At 44.4% G+C, this 23120-nt stretch overlaps 1 protein-coding gene across 1 annotated transcript in view; it reads left to right on the top strand.

The window, feature by feature from the left end:
• Window positions 1–23120, top strand: part of ntsr1 (neurotensin receptor 1 (high affinity)) — a gene marked incomplete at its 3' end in the record, with an annotated part of 84636 nt that overhangs the window by 36263 nt on the left and 25253 nt on the right. Inside the window, exon 2 of the mRNA XM_079558062.1 lies at window positions 11379–11580. Coding sequence (XP_079414188.1) covers window positions 11379–11580 — 202 coding nt within the window. The remainder of the gene's footprint in view (window positions 1–11378; window positions 11581–23120) is intronic.

Here is a 23120-nt window from a genome sequence, read left to right as displayed (position 1 = left end):
TGCTAATTAGCCTCATGCTTTTTCAGTTTCCCGACACAGGCGTCTAATCAATACAGATGCATTCAACATTTTCTACATTTTCTGTGTGTTTATTAAATAACTATACAGATTAAAAATAATAAATACATTTGTTGTTGAACTCATGTTTTTATCTAATTATTGAATCATTTAGGTTAGGTTTAGGCACATTTTTGTTTGTTTTTTAAAACATTTGAATCGAGTCCTAGCACTAGTTTAATCACAGTCTGTAGTTCTGTCACAGACACACGTCATACATGAAGCTACAGCACAATAAACCAGTAAACTAAGACTGTAACTCTTGTGCCTTCCCCATGTCTCATATAAAGCCAGTTCTCTAAAGGACAACTTTCTCATCTCTTTTTTCCATTAACCTTAAGCGCTGATACTGTGCAGCTGAATCTCCTGAATCTCTGATTGGTTGAGATTCTCTGCACATCTCTGTGCTCTGATGAAACCAGAGGGAGACGCTCCAACTCCAGAGGGTTTTTCAATCACAGAGTCTCATCTGCAAAAGCCGCGCGTCCTCGGGATAATCGTGGCATCCACGCGTGTTTCCGCGAATAAGCACATGATGGAAACAAACCTAAACTGTGGGCGGCACGGTGGCATGGCGGTTCGCCCTCCCACTTCACAGGAAGAAGGTCCCGGGTTCGATTCCCACCTGGACGGGGCCTTTCTGTGGAGTTTGCATGTTCATGGTCTGTGTAGGTTTCCCCTACCACTAAAAACAGGAACAATAGATACAGACGGAATCTCGTCTTAGAAGGGGGCGTGGCTTTGCCGAGGGTGAAATAGAATCTTATGGGAAACACAGTTTTTCACACTTTTTAGAAGTTTTCTGGCAAAATATAAACGTATTTATCACATACAAATAAAGTCAAGTCTAAGTCGGATCCATATGGATATTTTCTCACAGCAGATTGTTTAGTAGAAGTGAAAAAACAGCAGTCGTAGCTAGCACTAGCTCGCGTTAGCATTTGCCATTATTAATGTCTTTATGGGCTGTTGAACCACCTTGTTCCTCTCCATGTCTTTGTATCTTTATTTAGTGGAAAACTATATTCGTATTTCAGCATTTGTTGAAGTAGTTTTTGAATAATTAGAGAAAGATTTTTCTCCAAATTGTTTTCCCCCTTAACTGTTTTCAAACATGACCATATATGGCCGAATCCAGAGACGCCGTCTGTATCTGTACGTTTGTTAAGTGTGACGTCACGACTTCCGCTTCCAGGTCCTAGCAGACCGACAAATATGTGAGAAAAAAACATCAAAAACTCTTAAAAACAACCATCAATATTTCTGAAACTCAACCGAGAGTTACTGAACCTACTCATTTCTCAGACTCATTTGCCAAAAATGCCGCACCTACTGCTAAAAAAGTAATATTTACTAAAGTCGCTACTTCCTTGCCTGGCCCGCCAAACTACATGTTTTTTCATAGATATTTCAAAGACATAAAGGGCCAGATCTTGTGGTTCATAGCGCAGGCTGTAGAGAAGACGAGTGCGCAGACGGGTGGCGCTCCTTGCAATCTTCAGTGTCATACCTGGTGCAAAAAGTGGGCAGGACAGGAGGGGGGGGGGACAGACTCGCAATGCGTTGTGGTGCCACCCCCTCCCCATGCTTTCCCCAGACCTGCGGAAGGCGGTGGGTTGCGAGGGGGGCTTCTCCTGTAAACGTGTAACATGCACGATGCAGCGCGCAATGTTTGATAAAGAAAATAAATAAATAAAAGTGTCCGTCCGCTGCTGCAGCCACTCACTGCAGCGCGTTGTGAAGAGGAACGATACGAGTGCTGCTTTTAATGAACCACGCCTCAGTCGGCCTCTTTTTCTTAAATAACCCCCTCTCCCTAGTGGCGCAGCCTTAAACGCAAAGCCTACGCCACACGCAAGATCGTGCGTGTACCACGTTGCGTTTAGAGTTGCACACGGACTGCGCCAGTCACAAGATCTGGCCCATAGTCTGGGAGTAAGCGTGATCTCAGCGATTTCCCGGTGGGTGTGATTGACAGACGGCATCAACCAATCAGAGCAACGCTTCCAAAAACGTCTTTTTTTTATGAGGAACGCTTCCAACGCTGTTTCTTGCTCCGGTTTTAGGGATTTAATATTTTCCAAATGATTTAAAACAGATGAAAGAGCAGAAGAAAACAGTGTATCGGTCGCCACGCCGCCATCTTTAATGTTTTGGAAAAGTGCCTGGTGACAGGTTACGGCTTCCGTCTCGTGAAATGATTGGCTGCGAGCTGCCGCTCAGACGGTTCTTCTTTTGAACAGAAAGGAGGAGTGTCTGGCAGGCCAGGCAACCTACTTCCGGGGCTGTGCCGTTTTTCTCTACTAATTTGATTTTGGTAAATATTACTTTTATAGCAGTAGGTTCAACATTTTTGGCTAATGGGCCTGATAAATAAGTATGTTCAATAACTCTCTGTTGATAGGAATTGAGCTTCCCCCCTCCAGCTAAGCCCGGAATGTTTATGAACAATTAAAGGGTCTATTCACCTTATTCCGCCCCGCCCACTGATACCTCTTTTTTTCCTTTTCTCTGCACTTCCTTTGTATTGACTCTTCCGGTCGAGCGCGAGGTCTGTTAATTTAAACTAAAATCTGATGTTTAGTCGATTGATTTGTGTAAAATGTTCAATGTTCATTTGCACCAACATGTCAACACTGCACCGTTTCTCTGCACGGCTGAAATCAGCTTTGTTTTCGTGTAGTAACTGATTTTATCTGGACTTCTCCAGTCCAATGTTAACTGATAGGAGAAAAGGGGCGGGCACGATTCATGGCACCGCCCACGGGAACAGCCGGTGTCACGCGTTTCTGTGACTTGTGTTTTTAGTTTGTTTGTGCTTAAGAACGAGGTAAACAAAGTAAAAGTGGTTCACAACAAGGATTTTATTTTATTTTTTCTTTACACAGACGCGGCAACAAAGTCAGGATCAGTTTGTTGGTCTTAGCTTTCAAACAAGGCTTTACACTGCTGCTCTCCAGTCAAGAAGCTTTTAGATTTAGCTACAACAACTGGAGAAAATGAACTGGATGATCACAGTTCAAAAGGACAATACACAAGATAGAAACAATAAAACAAGCTGCAACAATAACGAAGTGACCACTTGAATAATGGCAGTAAATATACCAAAGATAATGGCATCATTATTCAGTTCAGTGTGGAGGACATTTGTTTTAATGTTGAATCGTTTCCATTGAGCTCGTTCCTTCAGCCTCTGTTGCTGCTGTGACATCACTCACAGACGTCGATATGAACCGGCCCGTCTGTCAGTCTGTGTGTCTCTGTGTCTCTGTTTGATCGTTCGCTTCATCGACTTCCTGTCTCTCTGCAGAATGAGCCATCGATGCAGGAGAGAGCGTTAGTTACTACAGAGTTGACACCAATGTAGAGGCCGATAGTTCAGGCCTTTTCATTATTATTCATCTCTCAAACCAGAGGCACATTTTCTCCAGTTTGGCTTTACCCAAATCTAAAAGTTGTTTTAGATAGTTTGTTTTGTTGAGCCTGACGGAGATCCTCACAGCAGCGAGAGAATTCAGACCGGCTAAAAACCCACATAAAATAGTCCCTGTAATTTCGAATTTTTAGTGAGTTTAGCAAATGAAGAAAACATTTGTTATAAAATGTTTAGTTTGTGGGACCATGGTATAAGCGGATTAAACAACGAGGAGCCGTGCGTTAGACGGTTATAATGCACGATGCGGAGTCAAGAAGTGCATTATGATCGTCTACTACACGGCTCCTTGTTTAATCCATACTTATTATACGGCTCTTCACAACGCAAGTAGAACGCTCCATTGACTTGAATGGGATTTTCCAACGTTCTACCGGTCATTATTGATAAAAAATAAAATAATTATTATTTCCTGATAAAAATTAAAATAATGACCGCTGCCAATGGCAACAGAGCTTGTAATACAGGTCTTTCATATCACTCCAGTAGTAGTGGAGGACACTCTCTCTGTCCCCGTCCCTGCCAGAGAAGTCGGGGGAATCGCTCGTGAAGTTAACAGGAGTCTGACTCTCAACTTACTCAGAGATTCACCACCATTCCTCCAGCTGAACCTTCAACTAAGCTAGTCTAGCAATAAGTAGCTTGCCTTGCTGCTCCTAGCCTAGCCACAATGCCTGGAATCACAGCAAACGTTGCCAAGAAACGCGCAAACTTTTGGGAACTATTTTCCCTCTATAATCATTAAATAAACCTTCATAAAAGTGTATGAAGTTTATGTTGTGTGTGTTCAGTTGGCAAATGGCCGTATAAAAAGTTGGATAATAACGCTGGTCATTATTGGGAAAATGAGTACAGCGTGAACCGGACCCTGACGCGAAGCATAACACACAGTTATTCCGGCAACCGTTAAATCACGCTCTATATCACTCCACCGCAACTGTCTACAGAGTAACGACAAACATTTGAGCTGGAACTCGCTTCAGGTGAAACGGCTTACAAAGTGGAATAACTCAGGAACGAAAAAGAAAGTAACAGCACTGCCCTGCACTTCTGCTCAGTGGCATTATTACTATTTTCACTTTATGTTTTGCTCAAAGTAACTCAAAGTAACTCAAAGTAACTCAAAGTGTAACTCAGCTACAATATTGAAACAGTAATATGTAACACAAACACATTACATTTTTTAATAGCCTATTGAATATATTACAATTTTAAAGTAACTTGCCCAACACTGCTGACGAATCTCAAAAATCGATGTTTCACCTTAAAGGGACTATATGGACTTTAAAAATGTTAAAATTTAATATCCCCCCCCCCCCATGTTCCAGTTATGTCTTAATGTGTAGAATGAGCTCAGACCTGTTCACCACAACTGCCTCTAAAATCCTGCACTGTCACTCAAAACGTTGTTACTTCGGGTCCGAAGTGCCGTCATGCACGAGCTTAATATAGAAACTGCAGTTACACACAAGACCTGAGGTGGCAGTAGTGAGTACAAAATGGCTAGCTTGCGTCTAGCCCCTTTAAAAACAGACATGAATAGTTTCAGAAAGTGTTTTGAATCGACGTCTCCTTCGTTAAACTTTATTACATGGGCTTACATCGCTCTAATCCTGTGTAAATGGGGCTTTACAATAACACACAGACGGACACACACAAGTTTATTTTTTTTATTGTAAATCGATCCACGACATTGGGTGTTAGATGAAACGGGAGGAGGTGGAACTGCTCTTTTTGCCTTTGTCATTAGTTTGTGCTTTGTCGTCGTCTCTAAATGAACTCAGAGTAAAATCTCCAAAGTGGCGTCGGGGCCCCACGCTGCGCCTTGGAGCCGGAGTTAATGTTTCCGGGGCCGGTGTTTAGTCAGCTGCGCCCGGAGTTTATGGCTCCTCATAACTCTGTAATTGATTTGTAATGAAGCCGCCTCCTCTGAGCTGATCCAACGCCCCGATAACGACCCACAGCTCGTTTACAGGAAAACAACAAGTGTGTGTGTCCGTCCTCTGCAGCAGCGCTTCATCAGCGCTGGACTCACGGAGACGGCCGTGTCGTAGTCAGCGCTGTGATCACGCCGCTCGTTTCTCTGTTGTTTCAGTAATGAGCTGCTGCAGAGTCACGGCGCCGCATTAACTTCACCCCCGAGAGCCCGAGCTGATGATACAGAGTCTTATTCAGCTCTTCCCAAAGACTTTCAAGGTTCTGTGACTGCGTTTACATCCCGGTTATTATCGGGAGATTTTAGTATTCCGATTTCGTCTTTGATACGGCACTGTTATGTTCTTTTCAATACTGGTACTTTAAAGAGACTATACAGAGTTGAAAAATGTTAAAGCAATATACAAAAACATTTTCTCACACAACAAAATGTGTACAGCCTCAGGAGTGCTGATGACCATACATTTACAATACAAACGTTCAAATCAACTCTGAAGAGTTTTTGTGTTTCCATTACTGGCGCCAAATTATGGAATGATTTAAGCTCAGATCTAAAACTGTGCTCAAGCATGAATCAGTTTAAGAAATATAAGAAAACATTTTTTGGAAATTTGAGACAACAGAACTTACAGATTACAAGTGATTCGTCTCATGTATGGGCCTTGTTACTAATGCTACTTAGCAATTTTCTTTTGAGTTTTGAGTAACTATGTAGGAACAGGAAAATGATGTTATCAATCTGTTTTTGAAATAGGGGGTGGGGTTAAATAAGTTTAACTTCTCCTCACTCCTTTTTGGACATGTGCATTTGTATTTGGCTTTTGCTTTTGTCTTTTTGATTTGTAATAGCCTTTACGTTTAAAATTTTGTAAAGGTGTGTTGTGTTGCTCACATGTTCAAAATAAAAGAACGAACAAACGAAAGCTAAGTATTTTCCTCCCCCTACATGTTCCAGCCTTTCCTAATGTGTAGAATGAGCTCAGACCTGTTCGCCACAACTGCCCCTAAAATCCTGCACTGTCACTCAGAAACGTGTTACTTCGTCATGCACGAGCTTAATATAGAGACTGCAGTAACACGAAGACCTGAGGTGGCAGTGGTGAGTATAAAATGACCACCCTGCATCTAGTCTCTTCAACAAAACTTGGTTTTCGATACCGGTGCTAAAGTAGTCATATATGCGTAAAGCAGATCAATATTGTTCATTTATACCTTTTCGTTCCATTTGATTTTTTTTTTGCATTTGTATCATTTCTTTGAGGAGAAACAACCAAGAAACTTCCTTTAACGACAAAAGGGCAGAGAAAACACTTTACAAGTTTTTCCTTTTTTTTCATGTTTTTCCAAATGTTTTTTCTGTACGTTTCCCCCCCCCCCCTTTTTTTTTTTTAAAAGATTTTTTTCAACTTTTTTCCCCCCCAGAAGCCAGAACAATAAGTTACAACTAAACAAAGGTCTTTCATTTTTTCCCCCATTCCCGTCATCAACTACCCATTTTTTTCCACATGTAACTGACTGATTCATGGCCTTTCAAATTTAAGACTTTTATTGGAGAACTCCATTTATTTACAGCCAGTGATCAGCTATCAGCTAAACAATGTAAAAAAATAAAATATAAATAATATATTCAAAATGTAGGCCTACTATAAATACTAACATAAATGTGCTACAGTTTGTTACAGAGCTATAGTTTGTGCTTTATGGAACCACTAAATCGATTCATGTCGTGCCGTTGCACCCGCCCATTTATGGAGAATGGCATCATAGACCGCGCCACACTGCTTTCAATGGAGAGTACAGCCAACTGAAGTCTACTACAACAAACCTGTGGTTTTACTAGTAGTTTACGCTAACCTGAATATTTACACGCTCCTTGTGATGGCCAACACTTACCCAACCCACTGTTTTTTCACCCCTATACAATCTTTCTCCTTCTCGATCTTCCGTTTTCTGTTTTGCGCCTCCGAGGGCTTTCTTTTCTGCCTCTCCATCTCTCGGTCCTTGTCAGCAGATGGCACCACGAGTAGGGCTGGGTACCGTTAGTTTAATTTTTTTTTAAAAATAGTGTTAAAATAATGTGTATAAAAAGTATCGTTCAGGAGAAAGTCCAAAAACGTAATATTTTGAGCAGAATTCCCACTTAAGCAGCGATAAAAAGAGAGAAAGGACATTATTCCCTCCTGAGCTGAAGGAACAGACCAGATCCACATCAGGCACCATTTTACTTCAGAAAAACTTTTCTAAACACACTGCGCTGATCGGCAAAGTGAAAGCTCCTCACACGTCAAAGATCTGTTACATAGTGAGAGCGCTCACTCTGTCACTAAGAACTTACCAAAATGCTCCAAAAATGGCTAATGCAGAGTGAGCGCTCACTTTATCCACAAACAATCTTTGATCTTCCTCTCCTGTGCAGCTGGAGTTTAGTAACAACAGCAGTAACTTCAGGCTCTGCAGGGCTAAAGCTAAAGGTAAAGGTAAAGCGAAAGGTAAAGCTAAAGGTAAAGATGAAGGTAAAGCGAAAGGTAAAGCGAAAGCTAAAGGTAAAGATAAAGCTAAAGGTAAAGCTAAAGGTAAAGCGAAAGGTAAAGCGAAAGCTAAAGGTAAAGATAAAGCTAAAGGTAAAGCTGAATGTGGCAAGGCGAGGGTTGACTTCGATTTTACTTTAGCTTTAAAATGCCACAACGCCACCCCAGGAGTTTCACCTGGAGATTTAACTAAATACAGATTGACAAAGCACAAGGCACACAGGTTCGTTCTGATATAAAATGACAAGCAGGCAATGTCCATCTTACAAAAGTTTGCTTTATTTTTAAGTAAGTTAAAACAGTTGTGTTTGTTGAGTTCCATTTCGAAGTGCACAATTACTTTTAATGCAAGTTCTGTACCACTTGTCCATAATTTCAGTTCTTTATCCAGTACCAGGTTTTCGTTACTTCAACACACGATTTCGTAGTCATTCGGTTGCACTTGCTCCAGAGCGAAGAGAGGACCAGACAAGACAGCAGTTCCCATGCCTGAAGCTGCACAATTAAGGGCGCATCTTAGGCACTATTCAAACAAAATTATATATGTATGTCTTGTATAAAAGTTACCTGCTAACACAACGAGGGAAACCTAAACGGTCGACAGGAGGATGGAGCTTTTTAGTCGGACGCTACGCCGAGGTACCACAGCTGTGACAAGAATACGGCGTGAGGATGTTTTGAAAGATGTTGCTACGCTAAAAGGCTAGCTGCCACTCTTACCTCCCACACGAGCTTTGCAAGGTTGGACGATGTAACCAGCGCACCAGATACCAGCGCCACCGACATGCTAAAGTAGCGGAGAAGCTCTGCATTAGGACTAATTTAGCATTAAAACGCATTAATTAGCGGGTTGACGTTACCTGCGCAGACATGAAGGAGCGCTCGAACCGGGTGGCCCGGAGACCAGGGGCGGAAGTGAGAGGTCAGAGGGCGCGTAACGTAAGCCACGCACTATTTATAGGGCGACGCAATGCATGAAGCCAAAATAAAAATAAAACATTTACGTGGCAGAGCCTGCCTGCAGGCGATACTGCCACATAAAGGTAAAGCGAAAGCTAAAGGTAAAGATAAAGATAAAGCTAAAGGTAAAGCTAAAGGTAAAGCTAATGGTGGTTGCTGTCACTTCTCTTTGTCTAAGAGCTCTAGTTTCTTATTCAGGCCTGGTTTAGTCCTGGTTTTTAGCCAGTTTACTGTAAGTCCTGGTTTAGTCCTGCTCAGACCGTGGCTCTGCCGTCTCTGTAATGATTAAAGTGTTAGTAAGTTATAGCTTTGCTTCGCTTAAAGAAAATATCTGCATTTATGCTTAAGCTGCTCATGAGTTCAGGCTTTTTCAGACCAAGTAGATACCATTTAACGGTACCACGAGTGAATAACGATTTTGCTTGTTGGTGCAATGGCGTGCTGTCAAAGCAATGGGGCGCTATTGATGCTATGGGGCGCCGCTGTCAAGTGCTGTGAGGAAATGGCCTAGATGGGATGGGGCGCTGTCCCTTTTTGCGCCGACTATATTTAAATATTTTTTTCTCTCTATCGTAAAAACCTCCTTTCGGCGCCCCTATGCAAGGCATATATTGCGTATGCCTTATCTGCGCCCCTGCCGGGATAAAGCGATATGTAGACGCTGTTTCCTGTTAGACGCAGGGAAAGAGTGTCCGAAGAGCTCCTGTTTCTGGAGTCAGGAGGAGACTGACCAGAACTAACAGTAGTGATTCTTTCCTGGTAGGATGCACGGATCCGGAGCAGGGGCTGCAGGTTCGTTAGCGCTCTGTGGGACGTTTGGCTGCGTGTCCAGGAACACCGGGTCGTTCCTCTCCTGCAGAGCATCGGCCGTGGCGTCGTTCATTACAGACATTAACATTTTTCTGGTGATTAATCCTTCAGAGAAACTCAACGTGAGACGGAGGAGGCGCTAAAGGAACTCACTGACATGTTTTACAAAAAGAGCCACAGATTAAGGCTCGAGAAGATCAGTTCAACATCTTCAGCGATGACATTCCCATAAACCAGAAGGAGATGGTCGTTTCCTGACTTTCTGTTCTGTTTAAGGCAAGACCCTGGTCTTTCCCACGCTCATTCATGTTTGGTATCCACGTATAGCACGAAAGGCTTTGATCCAAATATGGTAGACAAAGGAACTAAACTTTAGGGCCGTTTCCAAATGTTAAAGCCAAAAGTGGCAGAAGAGCAACAAAAGCACACAACTAAAGAGTGATGAAATAGCAAAAAAAGGGACAAAAAAATAACAAAAACAAGCAACAGAATGAAAACTGTCAAAAAATGTGACAAATGGTTTTGTAGGTCGTAGCTTTCAAATGAGGCGTTACCCCGGACTATAGGCTGTGAGCTCCAGTCCAGAAGCTTTTAGATTTGGGTAAACCCAAATTGGTGAAAATCCACTGGGATAGGCAATGTTGGATATTCTAAAAGACTAAAATGGGCATTTTACACTAAAAGGAAAACAGTTTTATAATGGCAGCATTTTATCAAGGCCAGGACACTCTTGAAATACAGAGTTTTAATCTCAATGAGTTTAATCGTGGATAAATAAAGTCAAAATAAAATCATGGCCCTTCATGTCTGTTATGATGCTGTCGGTGCTGAGAGAATGAAGTGCTCCGGCCGCCCTGTCAGCACCAGCTCATGTCTCTGTGGAGTTTTTTCACACACGTTTAAGTCCTTCAGTTGTCATCGCAGAAAGACCCAGGGGTCAGACCTGGGGTCAGATGCAGTAACACGCGTAACAGTTTCCATCAGGCTTTTAAAAAAGTGGCTAATGGAAACATGTTGGGGGAAAAAAGCCTACAGATTTTCTCCACCCTTTGAGGAGCTGGGATTTTAAAACGATCAGAATGTCGTTATTTCACAAAACTGCAAATGAACCACTTTAGATCGTTGCCTGGTTTATGAAGCCAGGTGCTAAAATGCAAGTACTCCTTAAAATTCAAAGCTAAACAGATCTGCAGTCGTGGGTCCGGCAGGTATATAACATGAACAGCTGGCTAATTTATTATACAAATAGGAATGGGATTTTTTCTTTCCGGACCCCGGCACGTGACCCGCAGTGGGCGGGACTGTTAAACTCTATGAGGGAGATGAACAATTCCAATGGATTTTTCACGAACACACGGTTCTCAACTCCCATCCCTGTTTGTAAGTGAAGACATGAGCGGAATCACAAGTTTCCACAAATGCTTTACTGATCATTCAAAAAGGAGACAGTGGGGAGCATCTGCTTTATTCATGAAACACCCACATGAAATACACGAGTGTCTCAAAATCTTTAGTTCTTTTCTCCAAGTCCTACCTACAAAACCAGTGAAGCTCGCTAAAGTCGATTATGATGAAACTGTCTTCTTGAACAAGCTTTGACGTAGATGACCTCCCTTTATCTAACGGCCTCGTCCTTTCCTTACTCTGTCTCTCAGGTGAACGCCTTCCTGTCCTTTGTGGTGCCAATGGTCGCCATCTCGGCTCTGAACGGGGTCATAGCTAATCAACTGCTGCGGATGTTCCGGGAGGCGGAGCAAGAGAACCGCATGTGCGTCATTGGAGGAAACCCCACCATGCTCAACGTCACCGTGGAGCCAAACCGCGCCCAGTCACTGCGTCACGGCGTCCTGGTGCTAAGTAAGTACCTGACTCTAACCTGGTGCTAAGTAAGTACCTGACTCTAACCTGGTGCTGAGTGAGTACCTGACTCTAACCTGGTGCTGAGTAAGTACCTGACTCTAACCTGGTGCTGAGTAAGTACCTGACACTAACCTGGTTCTCAGTAAGTACCCGACTCTAACCTGGTGCTGAGTAAGTACCTGACACCAACCTGGTGCTCAGTAAGTACCTGACACTAACCTGGTGCTAAGTAAGTACCCGACTCTAACCTGGTGCTAAGTAAGTACCTGAGTCTAACCTTGTGCTAAGTAAGTACCTGACACTAACCTGGTGCTGAGTAAGTACCTGACACCAACCTGGTGCTCAGTAAGTACCTGACACTAACCTGGTGCTAAGTAAGTACCCGACTCTAACCTGGTGCTAAGTAAGTACCTGAGTCTAACCTTGTGCTAAGTAAGTACCTGACACTAACTTGGTTCTCAGTAAGTACCCGACACTAACCTAGTTCTCAGTAAGTACCCAACTCTAACCTGGTGCTGAGTAAGTACCTGACACTAACCTGGTTCTCAGTAAGTACCTGACTCTAACCTGGTGCTAAGTAAGGGCGCACTCACACTTGTCCATCCGAACCGCGCCCAAGCGCTGGAAGCCCCTTCTGCGCGGTTCGTTTGTGCAGTGTGAGTGCAATCAATCCGTGCCCGAGTCGGACTCGGTTTCCGGACTTTGGCCCGCTTAGAGGAGGTGGGCCAGAGCGCGGCTCGGTTGCTCGTGTTTGCGCACACGCACGGATACAAGCGGCGGTTGCATTTGTCACGTAAAACAGTGAGAAAAGGCTGTATTTATCAAACAGAGCAGCGGCTGCCTCGCTCTCGTCTCCCCGGCCCCGACCGCTTTGCTCCCGGGCGGCTCCCCGGACCCCCGGCCACATACCGCTCGTCTCCCCGACTGCTCATTCCCGACGCCCTGGCCGCTTCACGCACGTCTCGGGCTGACTTTACGGGAGCGGCTGCGCTTCTCCCGCTCTGTGTCTGAGCTTCTCTGCTGCTGTACCTGGTTTGGCCGCAGGATTTAGTCGGACAGATAAAACCTGCGGGTGCTTTTATCGCTTGTGACTTCGGTGCGTGTTCGTGTTAAGTGCTTTGTCGCAATGTAGCGTATACGAAGTATAGTCTATACTTCCAGGAGTTCACCAACATAAAGCTGTTTAACCAGTGGCCGAAGCAGCAACGAATGACATAAACTGAGCGTCATATCTTCTGTTCTCGTAGCCTTTTTTGAAGGCTGTATATGACTCCAAAGAAAGGCTCAGAGCGGCAGGTGCTGCTCCACCCCCCGCCTCAGCTGAGCGGGACAGGGGGACGCGCACTTTTCTATTTCTCTGCTTTATTAAAATCGACTATTATATTCACCATAGCCCTTTTTGTCAAACTGTAGTAAAATGCAAAGAAAAGAGGAGTGAAGAGATTTGACAGAGGGTCAAAGTAGACATTATTTCACGCAGCTGTTTAAGGTTTTTTTTTCTTCCGCATTATGTTGCGCTGCTGCTGCACATGTACACTTGTAAACAACTCCTCGTGTTCGGCCGCGGTTCGGTTCGTGTAAGTGTGAGCGCAGGCCGTTCGGGGCATCCAGGCCTTTCCTCAAACGAGCTGGAGAGTGGCACGGTTCGGATGTCAGGTGTGAGTGCGCCCTAAGTACCTGAATCTAACCTGGTGCTGAGTAAGCACCTGACTCTAACCTGGTGCTGAGTAACCACCTGGCTCTAACATCTGGTGCTGAGTAAGTACCTGACTAACACCTGGTGCTGAGTAAGTACCTGACTCTAACACCTGGTGCTGAGTAAGTACCTGACTAACACCTGGTGCTGAGTAAGTACCTGACTCTAACCTGGTGCTGAGTAAGTACCTGACTCAAACCTGGTGCTTAGTAAGTGCCTGACTCTGGCCTGGTGCTGAGTAAGTACCTGACTCTAACCTGGTGAAGAGTAAGTAACCTGGTTCCGAGTAAGTACCTGACTCTAGCCTAGTGTTGAGTAAGTACCTGACTCTAACCTGGTGTTCAGTAAGTACCTGACTCTAACCTGATGCTGAGTAAGTACCTGACTAACCTAGGGCTAAGTAAGTACCTGATTCTAACCTGGGGCTAAGTAAGTACCTGATTGTAACCTGGTGCTCAATGAGTAAATGACACTAACCTGGAAACGTTAAAATCTCAACTGTTTTGATCTTTCCTTGGGAAGCCGCTCTGCCTTATCAAACGCGCTCCAGAGAGTGAGAGAGAAGGGTCGGGTTTACAGCTGTTAGCTACACAACACCTCGCCCCCTCTGACAAAAAGAAAACAAACGCGGTAATACATAGGAAATGTCCAGAGCTTGACATTTTACAACATTTGATCATCATTTTTTTCACTTCTGTTCATCACAGAGCTACCAAAATCACACATACGGTGTATTAGAGTGTCTAGTTTCATAATAAAAATGTAACTCAATGTGTTTATGTTTATGTTTATGTACCTGAACCATTTAACCGAGGATATTTATTGTAGAAAAGTTTCATGTATCTCCTTTACAATGTATTATTAGAGAACATCTTGTTTGCAAGAAAAGACAAGACTTACTTGATCTCACAAATGGAGAAATGTATTTACAAAGATAGGACCATTCCCTTCTCTCTGTTCACGTCTCTTGGTATCGGACATCCATACATACTCAAACTTAAACCCCAAGAGCTGCTCCTTAACAAACCCCCAGCGTTTTTCAAAACTGAAGCCATGTCGTGGATTTGCAGCATTCTTGATCTAATCAGACTCCAAAAGTGCATCCTCTCCTTTAAGCTGGAGTGATTTATTTCATCAGTGGCTCTTGTTTCCTGAAACAGGCACTTTCCTAAAGCAGCGGCTGCTTGGCTGAACGTTGTTTTCAGTGATTTTCAGCTCTTTTTGGTGAACCGGGTCGTATTTGGCATTTCTTTACATATACAGTTTAAATATCAGAAAGATTAAGCAGAGATTTTGATTCATGACTTGATAAATGAGCTGCAAAAAAACAACTTTAATCAAGAAAGAAATATGAACAGGAACATTGCTTTGATGTGGCTTCTAGTGGTCATGGCAGACACTTTCAAAGCTGGTATTAGTTTCATGTATGTAATCCAGAGGAACTCTTGGCTGGAGATTACGGCTTTTAGACTCAGTTAGTTTGGTGCAAATGTCCCTGAAGCTTCTGTCACATGGATTTATGATGAAACTCAGGCCTGGATTAAACTGTCAGTGGCTTTTTATTCATGGGCTAGTTCTGAATGATCAGGCAAAGTTTGTTCATAAATTCAGCCCAAATGCTGTAATTAAGCACATTTCAAAAGACTGATTAAATAAATGCAGCACTAACGTTCCTGTGCGTCTCCAAAGGGGTGTTTCCATCATTCCCACGGCTCCACAATCGACTGCAGCAAACACAAAAGGAAGCAATTTTCCAAAGCACGTTTTCCTCTGCTCCTCTTGAGGCGACGATTGTGAGCAGAGTGACGAGTGTGAGCGGGCCTCTGATCCGTCATCACTTTGTCCTAATCACAGAGTATTGTTGCTGTTGGCTCCGACGGACGAGGACGTGACTCTCAGAGCTCAGATTCAAATGGCATCGATGGCCCTCCGCCCAAACGAAAACTATTTGGACCAAAGTTTATTTACTACTCAGGCTTATTAACGACTTGGCCCTGACATTTTCTGTTTTAAAAAGTTTTCATCTGCTGTTTAGTGAAATCTATTCAACCCCTGAAGGTAAATTGTATAACAGAGAAAAATGGCCATTGAAGAAGTCGAGTCGAGTCATTGTCAGAATCAGGATAAATATTTGAGGAAAGTTACAAATGAGTTTGGACCAAAGTCGAGATGCTGCAGAAAACAAAACAGCCCAAACTCTCTTTATGATGTTTTTTCTCTGACGTTTTGAGATTTATCCAGAAAGTGACTCCAACATGTCTGACGCTCCCTGGTCTTTCCTACGCTTATTCATTCACAAATACTGACATGTTTGGTATCCACTTGTAGCAGGAAAGGCTGTGACCGAGATGACGCCGTAATCCAAATATGGTCATTTCCTTTGTGGGAGACAGCAGCGGCTAAAGACGGGAGAAATATACACAGTATATGCAGACAAAGAGACTAAACTTGAACAACATCTGCACTTTACAGACTCCACACTTTACAGACTCCACACTTTACAGACTCCACACTTTACAGACTCCACACTTTACAGACTCCACACTTTACAGACTCCACACTTTACAGACTCCACACTTTACAGACTCCTCACTTTACAGACTCCACACTTTACAGACTCCACACTTTACAGACTCCACACTTTACAGGCTCCACACTTTACAGACTCCACACTTTACAGACTCCACACTTTACAGACTCCACACTTTACAGACTCCACACTTTACAGACTCCACACTTTACAGACTCCACACTTTACAGACTCCACACTTTACAGACTCCACACTTTACAGACTCCACACTTTACAGACTCCACACTTTACAGACTCCACACTTTACAGGCTCCACACTTTACAGACTCCACACTTTACAGACTCCACACTTTACAGGCTCCTCACTTTACAGACTCCAGACTTTACAGACTCCACACTTTACAGACTCCACACTTTACAGACTCCACACTTTACAGACTCCACACTTTACAGGCTCCACACTTTACAGACTCCACACTTTACAGACTCCACACTTTACAGACTACACACTTTACAGACTCCACACTTTACAGGCTCCACACTTTACAGGCTCCACACTTTACAGACTCCACACTTTACAGACTCCACTCAACTACATTTGGAAGATTTTTTCACACCATGATTTTCACAGACCTGATCCTGACAGATGTATATTGAGCTTTGAACCCCAAAAAAGAGAGACATTTAAATGTTTGCAGATTTTTTCACCAAACAAAATCCAAATTCAGTCAATCCAGCCCTGAGTTCCTGCAACCGGAAAATGGGGAAATGGTCTGGACTTCATGGCCTGGGTTTTCGCTCTCTCTCTGTCGGCCACTTTCCCGCTGAAGGAGACGTGTGGTTTTTGAAGCGTGTAACGAGACAATTCTCGACAGTCATTTGTGTCCGTTTCACACTGCTCGGCGCGCGGCCGTTTACACGGGTGGAGAGCCTTCAGGAAGATGAGCCCCGCAGCCGGAGAGGCTCCTCCAGACGGTCTCGAGTCCCTCTGAGTGGAGACGTTTTCTCAACTGATTAACGTGGGTTTGAACCATCTACTGTCACTGCAAAACCTCACGTCTGTAAACAGAAGGTCTAATACCACATGAAGAATCACTAAAAGTCATGTTGAAAAGCGCAGATAGAAAGACGCCTGTATTTGGACACGGAAACTAAAGGCGGCTCCTCAACTTCCCCCCAAATTTTCTCCAGTTCAATATTACTCAAAGTTCACTGCCTATAGGCCAGTGTAGCGCTTCATTTGAAAGCTAAGACCTGCAAACTGATCTGAACAGACCTTTTTCCTTGCATTGTTGCCGCATTGTCGTCACTTTTTTGACATTTCTTTTCATTTCTTTTTTGTGGCGTTTTTGTCACTTTTTCATCACATTTTTGTCGGGCCGGGCACTTAATCGAATTTTAACGGAATAGGTCACAGTTTTTACATACTGTTGTGGATTTTCTTACTTAATAAAGCTTAAGAGATGTTGTCTAGTCAAAATGTGAGGTTTATTCCGCGTGCATTGCAGAGAGGTTACACACAGCGCCAGTCCTTGGTTAGTTCTGACCAGCCAGCCCCTCACCAAAGCTGTATAGGTAAAGACAACACAGCAGGACATCAGGACAGAGCTTGCTGTGTACATGCAAATCCATGGGAGACAGCCAGGAAAGGCCTTTGTTAAAAGGGAACAGGCCTGTGGTGTGATGCAGGAAGCCGGCGCGCTCTAGCAGATTGTTGAAAGGCTGCGTCTAGTTTTGGTGATGCTGACAAAACTGTCACAACAATACTGAGATATGTTCTTACCTTAGACGAGTTCATTTGTACCTGTCTGGTCTTCATGCGTGCCCTCAGTCACGTAAACACAGCACAGACGGCGTTAACATTTAGCCTCTCTTCCTCTCCACTATAGCTCCAAAACAGGGGTAGATAGAAGCCACCAAGCTCTTCCACGTTTTCCATTTTTAAATATGGTTACGTGTTACACTACAAAGTATAATTACACAAAATTAAACAATGTGGATTTTCTAAGCGGACAAAGAGGGGAACTACATCGTAAGGCGCAATGCAAAGTGTTCACGAGTATTTTTTTGTGTACATATAAAGTTGTTAGCATGTGGTTTGTGTTCAGAGTTTAGCGCTGAGTTTGTTTTCGCTGCAGTTTTCAGTCCGGCCGCAGCATCTGTTTACACGCTCGTCGAGATTGATCAATGTGAGGAAAATAAGCCCTGCATTTTTGCCAAGTTTTCATCACATTTTCGTCTTCGGTCGCACTTGTGTTGCATTTTTCATCCTCGTTTTCATCTCATTTCTGTCGCTATTTTAACACATTTTCCAACAAGCTTTTAGATTTGGGTAAAGCAGAACTGGAGGCTCGGTGAAGGCGAGGGTCAAGAGGTCCTTTTTATAAAAGGAAAAGCTAATCTGGTTTCAGGTCAGACACTGAGCTATAGCTGCATAAGTGTCTTTATTATATAGTTCAGATATGAGCGTCACCTCCCGCTGACATAACTCAGAGCGGTTAATGCACCCCCTCCCTCTGCTGATTGTGGGTTATTAGATGAACTCAGTGGAGCTGTGGTTAATGAGAGGAAGCGGCGCCGGAGCAGAGCGAGTCATGTACCGCCACCACGTCCTGACCCGACCTCCAGGACACGCCTCGTGACACGACACGTCTGAACCTCGTTTAGACTTAGTCATTAATGTTTCAAATGATTCCAAAGACTTAATGGCACCAGATGGACTCACGACTGCCCCCTCAGGTCTTACGCATAACTGCAGTCTCTATGTTAAAGGAACAGGCCAGCGTTTTTCCATACTGAGATATGTTCTTACCAGAGCTTAGACGAGTTGATGCGTACCTGTCTGATCTTTGTGCGTGCGCTCAGCACTCTCCTCTCCTAGCAAAGGTGTAGCTCCAAACCGAGCTGTTCCACGGTTTCCTTCTTTAAACACAGTTACGTGATGATGATTTGGTGAGGGGACACCCTCCGGCCCCTGGCTGCGCCTAGATTTGGGTAAAGCCGAACTGGAGAAAATGTGCTCAGTCGGGGGTTCGGAGGTTAAACGTCGACCTTTAAACTTGTTGTAACTTGTTTTGTTGCTGTGTCCTGAAAGTGAGATCTGTCCCCGTGACGACCTGACGCTCGTCCCCGCCTGTCACCGTCGCCTCCATCCGTCTGTCAGGCCCCGTCATTACACCTCCATCCGTCTGTCAGTGTCTCCATCATCAGTGTCTCCTCCGGGACTCGAACCCGCGACTCCCCCGCCCCGTTTCCACCTGAGCCGGGACAGATGTGCAGTGACCCGTTTGTGATATGGAGAACATACTGGAGAGTGTAGGAGGAACCTTCTTAACCCTCACTGCATGAAGCACTTAGCACCTCATTGAATATGCATGTGCTTCATTTGCATAATTATCATATAAGTGACAATGTTTCAAACACAGTGAGAGCTTTTCCTTCAGCCTCACGTCCGGCGTTTATTTACAAACCTTTAACCGAGTGCATTTTGTACAGTTTTACCCAAATCTAAAAGCTTCTGGACTGGAAAGTTTGCAGACGATTTGAAGGCTAAGACCTGCAAATTTCATCTAAGCTTCTCCCTTGTTTTTGTGTAACTGTGGTCAAGCCACAAAAATGTGACCAAAACGAACCAAAAAGGACAAAGACATTACAATCATAACGAGGAAGAAACTTGATGAGTTTTGTAGGTCTGAGCTTTCAAATGAGGTGTTACTCTTAATGTAATCTGCTGTAATCTTATGGATTTGGGTAAAGCCGAATTGGAGAAAATGCACTTGGTTTGTAGCCTGGCTATCGCTAGACAAAATATCACAAGTGATACAAATATCACAAGTGATATTTAGTCTGGGGGCCACCAATGCATGTTCTGGTAGGAGAGGTGTGGTTTATTGTGCTGAATGTCTCTCATATGTGTCTGCAGGAGCCACAGCCAATCACATCATCGTATCAGGTCACGTATGACGCGCCCGCTGTAAACTTTGGAGCTGAACCATTTAGAACACGGTCTAAAGCTTGATCGAAATATGGAGTCGCTGCTTTCATGTTGGATCTGTAAATAAACTTTTTTTTTAAATCCGTAGCGATCGTGTAACGAGCTACAAGGAAACACGTTACACTAACAAGTAACACGTTAGCTACCTACAAATCAGTAACATAACACCATTTATTTTTTGATCCGCTGCATCGTTACTTTTTATTTCCCATGGGCAGATGTGACCATGACAGTGGATCCTCTCCCTCGGCTGCAGAGCTGCTCACACACACTGTGTCCACCAACACTTTATCAACACAGCAACATGGCAGAGTTTCACCGAGCGCGTCCTCATTGTGGACGTACTTACATTATTTGGAATTTACTGGAGAAACGGCAGCGCTGGAGGCGGAGCTAAAGAGGAAAACCACCATGATGCCCTCGCCTCCCAAACAACAACAGCATCGGCCCTTCAATGTAAACAACAAACTCACAGCCGGTTATGTGTTTGAGGAAAACTGTACAATCTTAACAAGCTGAGTGAGTGTATTGTGTGTTTATTACCAACTCAATGCACTTTGTAAAGTGTAAGCGCTCCTTTACAGACGTTCTTTTTGAAAAACGAACACAGTTTCCGACAGAGCCAAACCCTTTAATTACAGAGACTGATGGACAAAAACATTAAATGAAGCCATTTTGGTCCCAAACAGCTTTAAGAGAGCAGTTTCAATCAGATTATAGACTAAAATCATCCAACTAATGGCTACTACTAATAGCTATGGGCATAATTTTATAGTAACGTTAATTCATCCAAAGTATACGGCTCGGTATAGTGAAACCTCATTTCCTTAGACAGACTTTAGGAATAACTATAGACAGACACAGGCTGACAGAGCTCATATACAGTTGAAGGCAATAGTGCGGAGTGCAGATCAGTCCTGTTGGCCCCTCCCTCCCCTTTCTTTAGTGCACAAACACATCCCTCTGCTAACAATGTTTTTCTGACTTTTGTGGGCTTTTCAGATCAGTGACAGTCCGTGTGACTGCAGATCATTGGCAGCGCTAGTTCAAGTTATAAACGCGCGCGATCTTGAGGCGTGTATTGACTGGTCTGACGTTGTGCGTTTGGTTCTCGCTCCTCACACCCGACGCCTCCTGTCATTAAACAGCAGGAGTTTCCCGTGAAGGTTTTGTTTTGTGTCTCCGCTGTCCAGGAGAACGAGTGAGTATTTGACTGATCTTCACCAAATGAACACCAGTTTAAAGCACATGAGCAGAGGCATAGCACAGCACCGTGAGCACAGCACTCTGAACATGTAAATGCAGACAGTTCATGTGCAGTATTTCCCCACCGGCACTGTGGTTTAAAATATGAAACCATTGTCAAAGAAGCCGTCGCATTTATACCTGTATAAGACGTTTGGGGGGGTTGTAATCCCCTCTATCCCCCCTGTAAATTACACCTATGAACTAATTACGAGTGAAATATTCAGGAAATTCAAAAGTCTCCTTGGTTTTTGGTTCAAATCTGTCAGGAGTCAGATCTGTCAAAATCCCTGTGTGATAAGCAGCAGGGGTACCTAAACTTTCTGTCTCCGAGGAAAATGAAAAAGCATAACATATAACTCCCTCTCTGGCGGGCCGACGGAATCGCTCCCCCACTTTGGGCACCCCGGCTGTACTGCTACACGTGGATGCCAAACATGTCAGTATTTGTGAATGAATAAGCGTGGGAAAGACCAGGGAGCCATGTTGGAGTCACTTCGTAAAGAGTTTTTTTTTTTACTCTGACACAGTTAGAGGAGGAAACTCTGTCCTCATCTTACATTTGAGTTTTTGATTGAACTGGTTAGTTTTAGGAATCCGCCCGCAGAGCTGAGCGCCACATTTTTAATCAGGAAGTCTGCGTTTTAATGAGAGATGCTGTCGGTGATTACGGCACACACGCACACGCACACATGCACACACACGCACACATGCACACATGCACACATGCACACGCACGCATGCACACACACACCCACACACACACGCACGGGACGGGAGAAAAGGATCCGGGGTTTGACTGCGTTTCTGCACTTCCTCGACAGAGACATGTCCTGAAATAGCTCGGAGGAAACGGGCCGATGTGGGAGAGTGTCGGAGCGAGCGTCAGGAAGGAAGTCACTTTAAACGCGCTCAGAGGGATTTATGACACACTGATGGATAAAGAAATGCAGAGCCGGTGCTGGCCCTTCTGGGGCCCTAAGCAAAAATCCACACGGGGGCCCTAGAGTGTGCGTCCCATGGCTATTCGACGAAGAGCAATCCATTTACGGTCAAAAACACTTAACTGTGCAGTAGTGCAGGGCAGAAGTGGAACATACAGACCTCAATTCAGGCCCCGCCCCTCTGTGTAAGAACCACTAACCACTAAGCCACTGTCAGACTGGGATTTAGGACTACTACTAGTCTATTTCCCCCACTTTTTAAAATGGCAAATGGTCCCATTCTCACACCTCTGGTCCCTGACCCACAGTTTGGGAACCGCTGATTTAAAACTGACTGAAATTGGATTGAAAGTGGATCCAACTCCACTTTTAAACAAAAAGGCCACGTAGAACGGCTTTTTACTTTTGTCTACACACCAAACTATCCTGATGCTCTAGACTCACCAGACACAATAAGAAGAGAGTTTTATTACTCACACTTGTCCATCCGAACCGCGCCCAAGCGCTGGAAGCCCCTTCTGCGCGGTTCGTTTGTGCAGTGTGAGTGCAATCAATCCGTGCCCGAGTCGGACTCGGTTCCGGACTTTGGCCCGCTTAGAGGAGGTGAGCCAGAGCGCGGCTCGGTTGCTCGAGTTTGCGCACACGCACAGATACAAGCGGCTGTTGTATGGGCGGTTGCATTTGTCACGTAAAACAGTGAGAAAAGGCTGTATTTATCAAACAGAGCAGCGGCTGCCTCGCTCTCGTCCGACCGCTTTGCTCCCGGGCGGCTCCCCGGACCCCCGGCCACATACCGCTCGTCTCCCCGACTGCTCACCCCGACGCCCTGGCCGCTTCACGCACATCTCGGGCTGGCTTTTACGGGAGCGGCTGCGCTTCTCCCGCCCTGTGTCCGAGCTTCTCTGCTGCTCTACCTGGTTTGGCCGCAGGCTTTAGTCTGACAGATAAAACCTGCGGGTTCTTTTATCGCTTATGACTTCGGTGCGTGTTCGTGTTAAGTGCTTTGTCGCAATGTAGCGTATACGAAGTATAGTCTATACTTCCAGGAGTTCACCAACATAAAGCTGTTTAACCAGTGGCCGAAGCAGCAATGAATGACATAAACTGAGCGTCAGATCTTCTGTTCT

The sequence above is a fragment of the Gobius niger genome (genome assembly GCF_951799975.1).
Source record: "Gobius niger genome assembly, chromosome: 6".
Lineage (NCBI taxonomy): Eukaryota > Metazoa > Chordata > Actinopteri > Gobiiformes > Gobiidae > Gobius > Gobius niger.
The sequence above is the reverse complement of the archived record's forward strand: the minus strand, read 5'-3'. Positions and strand labels throughout refer to the sequence as shown.